At 39.8% G+C, this 18,610-nt stretch overlaps 1 protein-coding gene across 1 annotated transcript; it reads right to left on the bottom strand.

Moving 5' to 3' along the window:
- Nucleotides 1-16,540: 16,540 nt before the first annotated feature.
- On the bottom strand, nucleotides 16,541-18,022 carry LOC149234485 (uncharacterized). Its single transcript, XM_089368288.1, has 2 exons — nucleotides 17,689-18,022; nucleotides 16,541-17,640 (listed from the first exon to the last, which is right to left on the bottom strand). Exons 1-2 carry the CDS (start codon nucleotides 18,020-18,022, stop codon nucleotides 16,541-16,543), a joined length of 1,434 nt encoding a protein of 477 aa, XP_089224414.1.
- Between the last annotated feature and the right edge of the window lie 588 nt (nucleotides 18,023-18,610).

The following is an 18,610-nucleotide window of genomic DNA, read 5'->3' as shown; positions in this document are numbered from 1 at the left end:
TACTGTTTTTTTAGTTATAAACAATACAATAAATGAAAGTTTTAGTTTCTGTGAAATGAATTTATATTTATAAACTTATGAAAGTTAGATTCAATTAATTTGTATTTTGACCTTCATTTAAAGTTCAAGAGTGTCTTTAATTTTTGAAAAGTTTTTAATCTTTTCTATATTTTTTAATAAAAAATACATGATGTTTTCTATATTCTTTAATATTTTAATAAAAAATACATGATACGTCTTTTTTATTATAATTTTTATATTCTTTAATAAAAGAATACAACTTTCATGTATAGATGATATAATAAATCAAAGTTTTGTGTTAAAAGAATTTGTATTCATAAACTTAAGTTAGATTCAGTGAATTAATATTTAGTCAAAAATCTAATAAAAATATACATGATTGGGTCCCTATAATACTAGTGATTACCCCATTACTATTGTAGTTATACCCCTTATTTATATTGTTGTGCCCCTATTACCCCCATATTGTTATTTCTGTGCCCCATAGAATCCCTCTATTGTTATTTTTGTGGATTTATATTATTATTGTTAGGTCGGCTGGATTATATTGTGACTCTTTAGACTCCTATATATAGAAAGGAGGTTTTGTCATTTGTATCATCCAAGAATTGTTCATTTATGTAATGTAAAGGAAGTTGCCCCTCGAAGAGGCTGAATTCTAAGGCGTTGATCTTTCTTTTCTATCTTTTCTTGAGCTGGTTTCATAACATTTGGTATCAAGCTTTGGATTCTAGGGTTTCGCTGCTCCAAACAGGTCATCGTGGCATTTTCGCTATAACTTTTTTTCTGTGACATTTCAGAAGTCGCAAAAAAAACCCATTTGAGAAGAAATCGCACTGAACCTTGGGTCTGAATTTCAGAGCTTTTCGCGCGATATTTTGGAGATATGATCTGAGGAAGTTGGTCTTTTTGCAGACTCCTGAATTACACTCAAAACATGTGACCTGGGGAAAATCGTCATAACTTTCTTTCTGAGCATCGGATTGAAATTTTGTAAGAAGGTACAGAAAGAGGACGGACTGTAGTTTTCTTTTATATATTTTTCAGAGTCAAAGGTTGAAGTAGTGACACGTGGCACTTCATACAAGTTCGCTCTACTGAAATAGTCTATAATCAGGTCACTGCGGGAGATTGTGCATAACTCTTTCTTGGAGAATCCAATTTGGATCAGACTAGTGGCATTGGAAAGAGGACATACAAGGCTACTATAGGTCACAATTTCAAAACTAGATGATTCGAAATTACAGAGATACATCAGATTCAATATCAGGCTTCTACAAAGTAAAAAAAAAGGTGTGTAGTTTTTTTTTTAATTTTGCATAAGCTTGTTTTGAAGGAATTCAAAGGGCATAGTAAAGCATTATTATCGGTAACTGATGCCCCGAGGAAAGAAAATGCAAACACCTAGTAAGGAACCTGAAAGCTCTAGCATGACTCATGAAAAAGAGGAAGAAATGCTACATGATATATCAAAATTACAAGAACAAGTTCAACAAATGTCACGCTCACAAAAGCTAATAGATGCTAAGATAAATGGCGTGGAATCTAAGATAAATGGCGTGGAATCTAAGATAAAGGGCATGGAAGCTAAGATGGATGATCTGAAGACAGATTTGAGGACAGATTTGAAGACAGACATGGCAGATTTGAAGACAGATTTGACAAATTTTCTACAAGAAATACTTACTAATGGTGAAAAGGTTGTAAAGGAAACTCATGATGTGAACAAAAGAAATGTTAATCATGATTCCATAGACTCTAATGTTGGATCGAAGACCCACCATATTCCAAAAATCGATATGAGGAAGTTTGATGGCAAGGATCCCGCCACATGGATATTACAGATGGAGCAATTCTTCGATCTCAATAATGTGCAAAACACACAAAAGGTACGTATGGCAACTTTATATTTGGAACCAAATCAGTTTGTATGGTATCAATGGCTTTGTTCTCGTAAACAATTTATCACTTGGGCAATTTTTACGAAAGAATTGATAGCACATTATGAGGATACAAAAAGCAACACTTTTTTTAGCCAATTGATAAGTCTCAAACAAAAGGGTTCAATAATGGAGCACATTGAGGAGTTCCAAAAATTGAACATAAGGGTAAAAGATATTCCAGAGGAGCATAGGATTGATGTGTTCATAGGGTCTTTAAAGGATAATATCCAACATGATGTGCACCTTTGGGAACCTGATTCATTAGAGAAGGCATTCAGGTTAGCAAGAAAAATGGAAATCAAAATTATGGCAACTAGGAAGCATACCACACAATTCACAACTATAAAGACGGAAGTGTTGTTGCCCATAGTCTTCCACAACCTACAAGGTTGACACCACAACAATTGGAAGAAAAAAGAGCAAAAGGGCTTTGTTACAATTGTGATAGCAAATACACAAAAGGTCATAAGTGTGCTGAGAAGAAATTATTCTACATAGATTGTGAAGAGGAAGAAGAAAAGGAGCAAGAAAGGTCAAAAGAAGAGGATATATTCCAGGAACAAAGCCTAGATGAAGAACAAATAAATCCGACCATATCTTGTAATGCATTGGTGGGAATTACCACTCCTCAAACCATCAAGATAGAAGGACAAATCAAGAAGAAAAAGGTAATAGTGTTGATTGATTCAGGAAGCACCCACAATTTTATTCATTGTAGGGTAGCAAAAGAATTGAATTGCTTCTTATATCCAGCACCAGAGTGTCAAGTGATGATTGCAAATGGAGGAACAATAAATTGTTCTGGAAAGTGCCATAATATCAAGCTATCCATGGGAGAATATGTATTGACTAGCCCAATGCTTTCCATTCCAATGGGAGGTGCTGATGTTGTACTAGGAGTCCAATGGCTACAATCCTTGGGTACGATAGCTTTTAATTTTCAAGAACTTTTCATGAAATTTTCTGTGGAAGGAAAGGAAGTTGAATTAAGGGGTATTGCAGGGAAACCAGGAAAGATAATCAGCTCTAATGGCATGACAAAGCTTCTAAAAAAGGAGCAAAGAGGTGTAATTGCACAATTATGTTCGCTAGATGTTTCCACATTGGAATCATCTATTTCTCTAGATCTCCAAAAAGTCCTGGACAATCATTCCAAGGTATTTGAGACTCCCAAAGGTCTCCCACCTATGCATGATCATGATCATGCTATTCATCTGATTCCAGGAAGTGTTCCTCCAAACATCAGGCCGTACAGATATCCATATGTCCAAAAAAGTGAAATTGAACGTATGGTTGCAGAAATGCTAGAGGCTGGTATAATTCAACCGAGTCAAAGTTCTTTCTCAGCTCCAGTAGTATTGGTGCACAAGAAGGATGGATCATGGCGCATGTGTCCAGATTATAGGGAGCTCAACAAGCTCACTATTAAAGATAAGTTCCCCATTCCTGTCATTGATGAATTACTGGATGAATTGCATGGATCAATTTACTTCACCAAGTTGGATCTTCATTCGGGATATCATCAAATCAGAATGAAGATTGAAGACATTCCGAAAACGGCATTTAGAACTCATGAGGGTCATTATGAATTTTTGGTCATGCCTTTTGGCCTTACCAATGCACCTTCAACATTTCAAGGTTTGATGAATTCAATTTTCAAACCATTCCTTAGAAAATTTGTGTTGGTATTTTTTGATGATATACTAATCTACAGCAAGTCTTGGAAGGATCATGTTGAACATGTTGACAAGGTGCTACAACTATTGGAGGAGAAACAATTATATGCAAAAAGATCCAAATGTTTCTTTGGAGTCCAGGAGGTGGAATATTTGGGTCATATTGTATCTCATGAAGGAGTTAAGGTAGACCCTAGAAAAATTAAAGCCATTAAGGAATGGAAAATCCCCACATCCATAAAGCATCTGCGAGGATTTCTTGGGTTGACAGGGTATTATCGCAAGTTCGTTAAGAATTATGGGAGAATAGCAGCACCTCTAACAACATTATTGAAGAAAGATTCATTTTCATGGACTCCGGAAGCAACAAAGGCCTTTAAACATCTTAAAGAGGCAATGTGCCAAGCACCGGTCTTAGCTACACCGGACTTCACAAAAACCTTTATTGTGGAATGTGATGCTTCAAGAAATGGAATTGGTGATGTTCTAATGCAAGATGAAAGACCCATTGCTTTTGAAAGTCGTCCAATCAAGGGAAAGTTTTTAAGCAAAGCTATTTATGAGAAGGAAATGTTGGCAATACTCCATGCACTTAAGAAATGGCAACCCTACCTAATGGGAAGACACTTCAAAGTAAAAACGGATCATGATAGCCTTAAATACTTTTTAGAACAAAGATTATCCTCTGAAGAGCAACAAAAGTGGGTCACAAAGATGTTGGGTTATGACTTTGAAATCATCTACAAAAAAGGGAAGCAAAATGTGGTGGCAGATGCACTCTCAAGAAAGGATGAGGATATGGAAGCATTGTTGTGTGCCATTTCTATTATCCAACCAGATTGGATAAACGAAGCAAAGGAGGAATGGAAGAATGACGAAGAAGTGTGGGCACTTATTCGAAAGCTACAACAAGATTCCAGTACTTCTGATACATTTAGCTGGAAAAATGATTCGTTATGGTACAAAGATCGCTTATACCTCTGTAAGAATTCCCAGCTAAAACAAAAGATTCTTATGGAATTGCACACTTCTCCCTTAGGAGGGCACCCAGGATTTTTAAAAACTTACCACAGGGTTAAGAAGGAATTTTTTTGGGATGGCCTTAAATCAGATATTCAAAAGTTTGTGGCGGAATGTTTGGTTTGCCAAAAGAATAAAGTTGAAACAATTAAGACACCGGGTCTATTACAACCTTTATCCATTCCAAGCCAACGTTGGGAGGAGGTTTCAATGGATTTTATCACAGGTTTACCCAAGTCTGAGGGAAAGAGTGTCATCATGGTGGTAGTTGACAGACTTACCAAGTATGCACACTTTTGTGCATTATCACATCCATTTAAAGCCAGTACAGTTTCTACTGCATTTATGGAAACAGTTCAAAAGCTACATGGAAATCCAAAGATTATTGTAAGTGACAGAGATCCCATTTTCACTAGAAATTTTTGGACAGAATTATTTTCTTGTCTTGGTACTCAGTTAGCTCATAGCTCATCTTATCATCCTCAATCTGATGGGCAAACTGAGATAGTAAACAAATGTTTGGAAGGATATCTTCGTTGCTTTGTATCTGATAAACAGACACAATGGGTCAAATGGTTGCCTCTGGCTGAATGGTGGTATAACACTTCCTTCCATACACAACAAAAATGACCCCATTTATGGCACTTTATGGGTACCAACCACCATCAATCACATCATATTTAAGAGAAAATTCTAAGGTTCAGGCAATGGAACATCACATCGAACATCAACAACAAGTCCTCCAACTCTTAAAGGATAACCTCGTGTTGGCACAAAATAGAATGAAACAACAGGCAGATCAACATCGCAGTGAAAGAAGTTTTGATGTAGGTGATTGGGTATTCCTACGGCTACAACCATATAAGCAAATGTCCCTAAAGCAAGCTAAGAAGGATAATAAATTATCACCAAAGTATTATGGTCCGTACAAGGTGTTGAAAAGATTGGTACTATGACATACAAATTGGAGCTTCCTGCAGCTTCTTGATTGCACCCAGTTTTCCATGTTTCATGTTTAAAGAAGGTTATAGGCGACAAGCTCCTAGTTCAAACAATATTGCCAGAACTTGACGAGGAAGGAAAAATTATGTTGGAACCGGAAGCAGTCACAGAAACAAGAACTCGACAGCTACGAAATCGATCAATTTCAGAGTATCTTATCAAGTGGAAGAACTTATCCGCTGAAGATTCCACATGGGAGGATGAGAATTTTATGCAGAAGTATCCAGAACTGCTCAAGCGTTGAGGACAACACTTTTTTTGAAGGAGAGGGGCATGTTGGGTCCCTATAATACTAGTGATTACCCATTACTATTGTAGTTATACCCCTTATTTATATTGTTGTGCCCCTATTACCCCCATATTGTTATTTCTGTGCCCCATAGAATCCCTCTATTGTTATTTTTGTGGATTTATATTATTATTGTTAGGTCGGCTGGATTATATTGTGACTCCTTAGACTCCTATATATAGAAAGGAGGTTTTGTCATTTGTATCATCCAAGAATTGTTCATTTATGTGATGTAAAGGAGGTTGCCCCCTCGAAGAGGCTGAATTCTAAGGCGTTGATCTTTCTTTTCTATCTTTTCTTGAGCTGGTTTCATAACACTTTTCCCTGTAACAAAATGGCGACTCCGCTGGGGAGATAATTAGTTTGTTTGTTTATCATTCTTTGTTGTTTGTTTCATAAACTTATAAGTAGCATTCGAACTGCATTTGCCATAACAAATGCAAAGTAGATAACTGTTGCTTCAATCCATCCACTGGATCTGTTTATGATTTAAACAACTGATTCACAAACTATCTGATTGCCCTTGTGATAGCTCTTAGATCCTCCTTAGATCTACCCCTGATTGTTGCATTACTGACTGCTTTTTACTCGGCCAAAAACCAAGAACTGAACTGCAAACTCTGACCCGGAACTCGAGCAGAGTCACGTTTCTGGCCCGGCGCAGGTACTGTTCAGAGACTCTGAATTTCAGCGCACTTCCCGAAGGGACAACCTGCGCTGCATTTCAGATTCTCTATGTTACAGGTGCGCTGATCAGACTAGCTCTGTGCAGTTGTGGCTTTTGTGGATCATCCTTTCCAGTTCTATTCCTGAATTTTGCTGCCTGTGATCAGTATATGTCTGTTTGAAACTCCTTTTCCTTGTGTTATTCCGCCTCCTTTGTACAAAAGAACTGTAGATGTTTTTGTGTGTTTGTTGAGTCATTTACAGTTTTCCTTTGCAAAAGTAGCGTAGTCGTACTGTCGTCCTTTGATTTGAATCTGTCGCAAGTGTCGATTTCAATCGTAGGAGAAAGTTTGATTGTTGTTGATAGTCGATTATCCTGTTACTATTGCTTTTGGTCTAAATTTGTAATTTTCTGGTGTCAAAAACAAGCAGTCATTTCAAAATCGTAAGGTGTCGCAATTGTCTCTATTTTTGATTTCGAAAAAAAGCTTGTTTATATTTGTCGCTTGAAAAGAAATTCGGATTTGTACATCAACTTTCTTTTTAGCATCTATATATTAAGAAAGTCAAAAAAACAAATACATGCATGTGCATTTGCATATAGACAGTCTGTTTGGCTTGATTTAGGAAAGTGCATTTAGAGTGTGCTCTTTGCTCTTTGTGAAAAGATTTTGTCTTTCTTTTCCCTAGTAGCTAGGATTTTCATTGCACAAAAGAGATAAAAAGTTTGTATATCATCTTTAGATTGCATTTTAGGAATTACATCTACATCTCGTGGTGAACCCGAAAGGAAAACTTCATAAGCAAGATCAACTTAAAATAAATTCAATGAATCTAACAACGCTTTGGAACTTAAAGCACAACATTTAGAGGTCTAGGCTAGAGACGTATTCCGGCGTCGTAAAGCCTGGTAACTGTTGTCCTCACTGATGGTTGGGTGATTCCTCCACTTTGAGACGATAAGTGCTAGTACGGACTTCTACTTCCACGTACCGTCGAGTATATTTTGGGAGACCCCTATAGGCTTAAATCCTTTATCCATAGGAAGCCGTGTCTGCCGCCCTATCGATCACAATGCACTGAACACAGCATTCAGGAAGATTGACTACCGTACCGTAAAAAGTATTCTGCAGTTTTGCGATTGGTTTGGTACTCCCTCTACCTAGACTTCTAGAGTAGTCCCTTTCGTTCCTTTTCAGACTCCTTAACGGAAAAGGTCCATCTGAGCACTTGTCACTTCAGGCTCATTAAAAATCGAAGGCGACTAGAGTCATCTTTTGTTTTTTCTTGACTCTTAAAAACTGAAAAAACAAGTTGTGTCAAAGCGTCTAAAATTTATTTTAAACGGAATATTCATTACCCCTTTCCTACGTTGATCTTGGGTTGAGAAAATGGAATCCACCAACCAAGGAATTCCCCTTGGAGGAAATCCTAGTCCCTTCTCCTCTTGGGGAGATGTTGGTGCACCCCATATGGCCACATTGTTGCTTCCAGGAATGACAGTTGGTTTGCCTGTATGGCTCTTCTCAACCTCTGTCGTTCAGAACACCACAATTCCTGAACAATCGAATCAGCAATTAGACGAGTCCAGAGTTACCCACCAACCTTCTACTTCCTCTAATTCTTCCTCTCCTCCTTCCTCTTCGCTTGATGGGGCTGGTAAAGCCAAAAGTCAAGTACCTAAGGAGAAGAAGGAAAAGAAGAAGAAAGAGAAGAAGAAAAAGGAGCTAAAAGCGAATGGGGGCAAACGAGTGTCGTCTAACGAAAATCCACACACTGCACCGACCAGGCCTAAATTGCCATGTGTCATTTGCAAGGTAGACCACTATCACAGAGATTGTCCTTGCATCCCTCGGATCTTAAGGGACTAGTCTCCTCGTTTTCACAACCCGGTGTCGTCAACCTCTGATGATCATGTTGAAAACACACCGTCAACTAGTGAAAGTGAAGCCCCAGGACAAAAAGGAAAATATAGATTTCCTTGTAAACTGTGCGAAGGTGATCATGCCGTCCACCGTTGTCCCTTCTTAGACGAATTAAAAGAGTTTTGGATGATCGTTCGGTTTCACCGTTACGACTTCCTCTTGGATATAAAAAACTCTTGCCGAGTCCGTCACTAGTTGAGAATCCGGCTGGCCCGCTCAAGTGGTCGGCCGAAGCATCTGTCATTGAAGATAAACCATCTGAATCCATACCAGACGAAAGTCAAAAGGTTGAGGCGGCAGTTGACCCGGTCTTGCCTTCAGAGGTTCCATCTTCAGATGATACAGTCATTGAAGAGAACAAGGATGACACCGTCCAAATTCTTTTCATAAGCACAGACTCCAACGAACATGGGGGAAATTTACCCGTTCCTTTACCGTAGGAAGGAAGTTCATCAGAGTCGTACCCGACCGTCTATTCGGTCCCACCTCCAAGCAACCTAGTTGTCTCCTTTGACTGGAATCAACTAGGCAGACCCCGTTTACCGGCCAGTATACCATTCCGGATTACTGTTCAAATATATAGAATGGTTATGGCTGGTACCATCATAGATGAAGGGGCTTCTGTGAGTATCATTTCCTCAACTGCTTGGAAAGCGCTTGGCTCGCCATCGCTTTTGCCTGAGATGAGAAATCTAAGAGGCTTTGATAAAGGAACCAGTGGACCATTAGGGATCCTTCCCAATGTGCCCATAACATTGAGAGGGAAAACCGTTCACATGAACGTAATGGTAGTTCAAGGACCCCTAGATTACAATCTACTCCTTGGACGAGACTATATTTATTGCATGAGAGCCATTGTCTCATCACTCTTTAGAGTGATGTGTTTTCCGCACGAAGGAAGAGTGGTCAAGCTCGTAGACCAGCTTTCATTTCCCGGATCACGCATAGCAAATAGTCATATACCATCCCTGAATGGTCTTTTCACGCAAGAAATGTCTCAATCTCCAGTCTGTCCTCCTGATGAGCAAGAGTGATTCGGGAGAACATGACTGAAACCCAGGGGGCATGCACCCTGGTCTGCTTCGGCAGGAAAACTTCAGGTATAGGGTAGGTTTCCACGAGAGAATATGACCTCCGTACTCCTGTCCGTGATTGGAAAGGGGAGTTGGACTGGAACAAGATTCTCTTGTCAAAGTTATGTGAGTTGGCGGGCATCGCCGCTCACCTTTGTTTATCTCGGTAGACATCACCGAAGAAGTGTTTTGTTTGCGCTGTGAATAGAACAATCTTTGGGTAACTTGTAAGAGGTAGGCCTCTCTCGGTAAAACAAATGTTTTAACGGACTAAAGAAGGGGTAACCTTGAAACTCTGTTTTATACCTGGGGGCATGCAAACCTTTTGGAGTGCAAGCGAAGAGCGACTATTTATTTTTTTTAATTTTTAGGACCTCTAACCCTTTAAACTCGTAGGATTGGTCGTCTCCTAACTTGCATAAAGAAAGGATGTGGGGCAAAACTCTAAAAGTTTCCGTTTCATATGAGACATTCTTATCACACGACTGGATTAATCGAGCAGTTTTAGCACATAGTTCAAGCTCGTTAAAAAATAAACATAAGACATGAACAAATGTTTCCACCCGCGTTTAAGCTCGTTAAAAAATGAACTATTCCCCGGTAAATAACCATCGTGAATGTAGTACTTCAGCCGTTAAAGCCTTGGTCGTGTTTGCACCATCACCTCCACTTTTTCATTGGCCGATCATTCACCTCCATTTGATTGTTTACCCATTTTGAGGAACAGCTGCGAAGAGTGATTTCACTAGCCATCCTTGTGACGCTACCGTGATTGGAAAATTCCAAACCTTACCTGGAATCAGCTGCTACCCGTTTTATCACTCGTTCCTCAAAAGACGAGTCTCCTTTAAGCTATTTTCAACTGACTCGTAAAATATGAAAAGATTGCCGAGCCATTGGCCTCTCCAGCTCGTTAAAGGGACAGGAAGTGCTATCCCTCATCTAGATTTTAATCTTTTTGGACCTGAGGGATTATTACACAAAAAGATTGAGCACTTGTTTTGTTCGGCTCGTTAAAACTATCGAAAATTCATCCCTTCTGTATTGTTTTATACTTTTTCAGACTTAAGGGATTAGATGACGAAAAAGGAATTTTGGAGTTACCTTTACGTTCCTTTTCAGACTCTCTAAAATTGAAAAGGACCGAGTTATCTTTGTCGTTAAACTCGTTAAAAAGATTAATAGCGACAAACTTGTCTTTAGACGAGAACGAGTTTCACTATCGCTAGGCTCGTTAAAACATAGCGATGGGTTTGCCCGAAGGGCAAACTATAGAACAAGCATATGTTATCCTCCTCAAGCTTGACAAAAATAAAGAGGTATTGGTCAACAATGACTGGGGAAAAATTGGGAAGAAAACTCAAAGAAACTTTCTTGGTAGCAAGTCGCTCTTGAACATGAAACTTCCGCTCCGTGTCCGAGTCGGGTTGGGTTGTTTCATTCACCGGTCACATCACCATGGTCATGCCATACCATCCACATTTGGGGTTAATGCTACCAATCCATCACATCAGTGTCACCGATATGTTCAAGAGAAGTCATCCAGAGAAGTCACCTGTGTCTCACCCACCACCATACATTATACTCCATTCTTTCATGACCGCCACCCTGAACCTTATATCACCAGATCGTTTTCACTTCCATCAAAATCATTTTCTCCGTTCCGTGTCATTGATGTGGGATTCATTAAGGCCCTCCTGTGACGGATCACTTCTTGTCGACATCAGCTCATTATCCAAGAAGTTGATCTAGGAACACCCCATTCAGTACTTTGAAGCTTGCATGCCTCAATGGCAAGTTTCTCACTTCCGGCGACAGGTTTACATCAATGGCCTTCGACCGAAAGATTTTGCGTGGTGTTTGACACCAAGTCCTTTATTCACACCATGTGAATTGTACTGCAGTACCTTGAGGGTCATTATCATTATCGGTGATTCCTCTCGCACTTGTTAACAGTTTACATCATTGACTGGTAATCAAGCGACGTCTTTCCATGTTCGACTTCAGAACATTTCTCACATGGATCGACTTGTACTTCGAGTGAAGATCGGACGAGATTGAAGACCCCGGATCTAGTTTCATCCATTCGGGCTGCGATATATATTCAGGGAAATAAAGACATTAAATGTACATCATTGCATCACAGATAATCATCCTATCAAAAGGATGATGGCTCTACCAGAATCATCAGTCTACACTTAGACGATTATCTGTCCTATGTACATGAAAATGAATTTATAAAGCTGAGCATGGGAATGCCCGCCTCAGCTAGATCATGAAAATATTATGAAGATAATGTATTGTATTGTATCTTATTACAGGTCTCCTCCCAGCATTGAAAGAACTTTGGATCCTCATAATAAAGCATTTCACCCGACACCAAAAGGTTAACGGCCTCATACTTTAGGGGGCAACTGTTATAGACATTTTTGTGCCCTGCAACACCAAGCATGAAATGTCCATAAACCAAGGGCTCCTAAGTCCCTAAAAGTGTTGTTCTAACCCCTAAAGGAACAAGGTCGACAGATTACAGCTTCTCCCAGAAGTTCTCCATGAAAAACTACTCAAAATTGGTCAAAACAGGATCATTGTAGCTGCTCCACTGGCTAGGTGCGTTGCATCTCACCCAAATACACTGTGAGGGTGTGTTGCATTGCAAAAGTCCCTTATGTGGGGTGCGATGGGTGAGAAATGACAAATGGCAGTGTCATTCCGCGAGGTGGAGAGGCACTGGAAGCTTCCAGAATCTTCTCCTGTGACACTTGCCTCACTGAATTCGACCAAGGATGAGTAAGAGGCCTTCAGTCTCCAAGTGGAAGCAAGAACTGACAGAGAGAAGACACTAATCAAATCACAAGCTGACTCATCCTCCTTACAAATATCTATATATGGATCCCTCATCCCAGAGATCCAGAGGCTAGAATTTTGCATATTGTAAGGAATTGCTGTTGGTTTCTAGAGACAAACATCAGATTGTTGGGTGATCTAAGCTTTGTTTGAGGTGAAGAGGGGCTTCTTTGCTGGGAGGTTGATGTTGGGTCGGAACCACTAGTTGTAACTCCTCCTGGATCTTTTCTTGTTTATCAATAAAAGCTATTTGAGTTTTCCTCCATGCTTTTGTATCATTGATGCTTGTTACATTTGTATGGTCAATTTAAATCTGATCCTAAGTTGTTTATGAATATAGATCCATGTCTTTGTATAGTGCTATGCTTCTGTGATCTTACAGGTACTTTGTGAAGCTGGGCGTGCAAGGGAGCAGATAGTTGGAGACTATCAAAGAAGAGAGGGATTGAATCAAAGGATTAGCGCAAGACAGAGGTTGGTTCTTTCTATTCCTCTCTATCTATAATTCATAAAGGAAATACAAAAGTAGCTTTTCTCTGTTTGTTTCTAAGGCAGCTGTCACACCTTAGTGGGATAGAGCAGTTCTAAATAGACACTTTTCCCTGTAACAATAAGGTTGAGATATTTTTTTTATATATAATTGTTAGGATACAGTAGACCTTTCAGAGATGCAATGAGGAATTTTAGTCATTATGTTAATGAAGAAAAACTAAGACACTTTGTAAGAGGGAAATACTATAGAATAGGTGAATGATAGACTAAGTGTGTTTGTAAAATCGAATGAAGAAAAACTAAGACACCTTGTAAGAGGGAAATACCATTGAATAGGTGAATGATAGACTAAGCGTGTTTGTAAAATTGAATAGGTAAATGATAGACTAAGTGTGTTTGTAAATGATAGACTAAGTGTGTTTGGAGAAGATACATGAACCTAAATTTTTTATTTAATTTTTTCTCGCTTAACTCTTCGACATTGAATAATTTTTCTTCATTTGCTAATATTAACCAGAAAATTTTCATTATGATAAGGTATCCACAAAATTGAATGGTGGATGCCCACACTAGGGAATGTGATTTTATTCCCACGTGAAAATGCTTGTGATGAGGGGTCATTAGTATCTATTGAGGGGATTAAATCATATTGAATTTGTTTATCCGTAAGGCTTTGTCAGTACTCAGATTTGGTGATCATAGTACCAAAGGGTGCATGCCAAGTGTTTGTTTGCTTAATGTTTAAAGAAATGCCTTTCAAATCATGATTATATCACTTATTGAGAGAACATCACTCCGGCACAAACCCCCTTGATTATGTGGCAGAGTGAAAATAAAAGTTGGAGTTCTCACCAAGGATCCATGTGGATTAACAACATCCAATATATATGAGGGTAACAAATTAGGACCAACTGTTGGCTTTTTTCTTAAATACAACCATAATCAATGATTCAACCTTTTTCTTGGTGTCGTGTTTGTGTGGAATAGCGGGCCATGGAGTGTCTTTAACCTTCAAGATTTTCATTCATGAGTTTTGCCATCAAAAGGAATCCTTCTTTTTCAACTAGGCCACTCTTTCCTAATATATATGTTACGTAGGTTCACTTGAATTGGACAATGAACCATGGGGTATATCTATGTTCTAAAGAATTTTTATGTTTAGGGTACATATCATGAAGATTCATAAATTTTTAAAGGAGGTCCTTTGTTTTGGGTTTGAGCAGGTTTTCATGTCACCCATCCACTTTCACCGTCACAAAAATACTAGTTTTTATACACTTATTAAATTTTCCATTACATTTATGTCATCTCTTAGTTTTTAAAGATATCCAAAAATCCTTGGTATTTCCTCTCATTTTGAGAATGGTACCTATGATAAACTCATTGGTTGCAATATTGGCAAGTTAACCTATGAAGGACATCAAGTGAGACCCACAATATCCATAGAGGCAATGAGTGCAAGGATATGTTGAGATTGATCTTAGTATTAAAGGTTTCCCAAATAATATTATATTAAAAAAAGGAACTTTTAGTTGGACTTGGTTATTGGATTATGGAAACACATAATGAATCTGCGATCAAGCAAGTCATTTTCATGATTGTTGTACCAAGTGTGAGTTCAACCAATGTGAAAAAAGAATTCCAATCCCAACTCAAAAAGATGGTAGTTATATGAGTTGCCATTCATATGGGATTGGAGAACTCTCTGTGTTTTTTTGGAGAGTTCTCATATAACGCAATGCGAATTATCTGTGTCGATTGAAAATTATGCATTGCAGCGCGCGGGTGACAATTCGAATTGGAACCGGAATAAGGAGCTCCCCGGAACAATACACCGCGGCTGCAATAGCTCATCCCCAATCGGAGTAGTCTGTTAGGGGATGTCAGGCCTGCAATCCGAATCCGATTTTTTGTCAGGCCCTGGCAGGGAATGTCATGATTGCCAGGGAAGGGTGGCGGAGAAGCGGAGAAGGAGGGTGGCGGAGCTAGGGGAGGGTGGCGGAGGGCGGAGACATTCCCGGTGGCCGGAGCCGGACGATTTTCCGGTCGATGACGGAAAACGGGCCATTCTACCGCCTAGGTAGACTACTCCAATAGAAAATACCTATGGATGTCAATATCGGACAAGATTTAATTGATAACCATGACGCATACTTGTTCATAAAGCATATTTATCGAGGTAAATATAGCTTTCCTGGATAAGGAAGCTTTGTGCTCACTTTGTGGCACTCACAGCAGTTGATACGTTAGATGCTGATAAACGCGCATTAGCTGCAAGAGTAATGATGAGTGCTGCAAACGGTTCATTGAATGATGACATTGCACGATAGTTTTTTTTTTTTTTTTTTAAGAAAGAAAAGCAATATATTATATTGAGGCAATATATACAACATGTTCTGTGAGAACAGAAAGAGGAATGGATCTCATGAAAAGAGACCACATCTGAGAACAGATATAAGAAGACAAATAGCTGAGAGGCATACAAAATAAAAACATGGAGCACCACATAGGATCAAAAGATGAAAACCATTAGCACCAACATTGCCATAATGTACTACAGATATGGCAAAAGACAAAAAGAAACCACAAGTACAAAGAGGGGATCCCATAGCATCCGGATGGAAGCCCCCTAAAGCAGGCAGAGATCTATCCAGGGCACAAAAACAAAACTTGAGCGCCAGACATACCGCAGCCTTCGACCTATCTTCGGATGGAAAGATAGAGTGCTGAGAAAGTAAACAGAACATATTTGAAGGAACTGTTTGCATCTTCAAAGATTTTTGAATTCCTCCACTTCCAAAGACACCATATTGTGATGGGAAGGATTGGGTGCTTGGAAGCTTCTTGTCTTCCCCACCAGGCAAAAGCAGCATTAACAGAAATGAAATTGAGGTGAGGAAAAGAAAAATAAGAAGCTAATGCATACCAGATTTGTTGGGAGACCGTGCATTTGAAGAACAAATGATAGTTTCTTTCCTCCTCCGCTTTGCATAACACGCATCTGCTGGGACCGTGCCAAGACCGCTTCCTCAAGTTTTCCCAAGTTAAATTCTTATTGTAAAAGACTAACCAAGAGAAGATAATCACTTTGAGGGGGCAGCCAAGTTTCCACCAGAACACCGGAAAAATCTGTCTAGCAGGCATAATTTTTTTGGATATGAGATCAGAGTAGATATCATTTACAATCGCTCTAGAATGAGAGTGAGATAAAGACCACACCACATGTCATCAGTCTCAACGCGTTTCATGCCTCCTTGAACAAGTGCGATCTTAAAGTTATCCCAAAAAAGAGACAAGGCCTGAGGGAGGCCAATATCAGCTGGTCATCAAGAACTGCAAATATTTTTTCCTAATCCTATGACTATGGAAACCCACCTTAGAATGGGAAGAATTCTTTTTTATTCTTTAAAAATAGACAGTGGAAACCCACCCCACAATGTGTTTTTTCTAAAAATAAAGAAGACTGTCGAATCCTAGACGAAATTATTATAAAACGCACCCTAGGCGTGTATAAAACATAGCTCATGTGTCTGTAGGACCCAATACAGAAGTCTGGCTATCTTGAGCCCCGCGGCCTATTGGTTTTTCATGTGGTAACAGGACAACAGCTTTCCTCCACAACCCTCCTGAAAGACCCCCCGCCGCTCTGCGAGTTATCTGCAGCCCCCATCCTGAATGATCCCTGCCGGCTTTGCGAAATATCTGCGCATTCTTTGTCTCTGCTACTAAGCCTCTTCAGTGTGTGCTTCAGAGATTCAAAATGTACCTTGAGCTCCCGTTGAGAACTGGAAGAGGATTCTTGATTCTTGGAATAAGCGGGCGTCCTTTTATCAGAATACGACGTTAGAGAGGAAGAGGGATAAATGGATGATCTGGTCAATGGCCCTGATCTCGATGATATGGTCAATGGTCCTGATCTCAAACCACGTTCATACCAATGACGCCCTGATCCACCAGTGTCTCCGCTGCACGAGGCAGTACAGCCCATTGAAGCCTGCTTTGTGGGACCGGGGCGGGTTTCTGAGGTAGACGGGCCTTGAGAGCGCGCAGTGAAGCTACAATCCCTTTGCACACCTGGTTTTAGCCCTTCTGTCGTGCAAATATACCATTCCGTGGCCAACTGATGGGACTCATTGCGCAGCCTCACCAGAGAATTCCCCGTCGAGTATGAGCGACGGAATTTCTTGCCCGGATCCAGGCCCAGCACGGGCAATGATTCTTGGGAATCGGCGCCCTCCGGCGCCGTGGGGGTCTTGACATCGTTGTCCCTGCAAACGCTCCCGTTCGTCTTGACATCGTTGTCCCTGCAAACGCTCCCGTTCGTCGTTTCATCGACCACAACGGGTACCTCGTAGGGTGACGTAACCTCGAGGGGCTCGATGACTCCGTAGCCAGTGCCCGTCGGATTCGCGTCGTCGGTGGGCACCAGACTTGTTCGGCAAACAGGGCACGTTGTGTGCGAGTAGAGCCACATGTCGATGCACTCGGGATGAAAGGCGTGGCTGCACTTGGGCAGCAACCGGAGCTGCTCATCGTCTTCGAATTCGTTGAGACAGACCGCGCACTCGAGCGCTTCTTTGGTCTGCGTCTTGAGGCCCTTTACGAGATCGTAGGTGAACACCGGGAAGCTTTCGATGACGTTTCTGTCGAGACCACGGTTGCCCTCGTCCTCCCTCCAGACCTCGGCTCTGTCGAGACCACGGTTGCCCTCATCCTCCCTCCAGACCTGTGCACGGGCCACCCACACTGTTCGTCTTGAAAGTCTACGGCTTTCGTCCTCGCGGTCGCGTTTGCGGAAGCAGATAGCGAAACACCCCAGTAATAAAAACACGCCCAACATCACGTAGAGAATATTCGACACGGCTGGGCTGACACTAGCGTTCAATCCGCTATATGGATCATGCTCTTTATCGGAAGAGTTATTGCTGTTATCAGCCAATCTCATAGCAGAAAATGGGGAAGAAAAACTCAGATTCTCAGAGTTTCCCGCGACGATCATGTTAAAACTTCCGCCATTCGCAACTGGGTCATTGGAACAGTTCACCAGCTTTAATCGTCTGCTCTTCATTCTTAATCCACACGACTGATAAAATTGAAATTCAGACGATTTTTTTGCAGAGAAATGAAACTCACCGCAGCTTCCTTGATATAAATTTCAAAGCGCGTGTATCTCGAGTTTGATTCGAAGTTGGCGTGGCCCTGCATCCTTATTTTAAAATGAATTATAAAAAATATTTTAGGCTTTAAATTGTGTAAATTCTTTTGTTGCTTAGTTTATGTGATTCTTGACGGGATTGTATTAGTGACATGTGATTTGAGTGGTTGTGATAGGATATTTAAGTTTCCAAAATCATTTAAGAATTATTTGACTTTGATTATTTAAGAAGTTTAATAAATTTTAATTTTGTTTATTAAAATTATATATATATATGTTTATGAATATAAATATTTTTTAAAATTGTTTATATTTAGTTAAGTATTTTATTTTTTTAGGATTTAAAAAAATAAGTTAAACGTATACTAAGATTTATGGATTGAATCAATTACATTTATTAATTTAAATTATTAATGATTATTCCCACAATAGATTTGACAATTAAATTAAAATATATTTACTTTTTCACTAATTTAAATCATTAATAATTATTCCACATTA

Source organism: Pinus tabuliformis, chromosome 8 (genome assembly GCF_031772625.1).
Source record: "Pinus tabuliformis cultivar Carrire ecotype Pingquan chromosome 8, CPIR1, whole genome shotgun sequence".
NCBI classification, from domain to species: Eukaryota; Viridiplantae; Streptophyta; class Pinopsida; order Pinales; family Pinaceae; genus Pinus; species Pinus tabuliformis.
The sequence above is the reverse complement of the archived record's forward strand: the minus strand, read 5'-3'. Positions and strand labels throughout refer to the sequence as shown.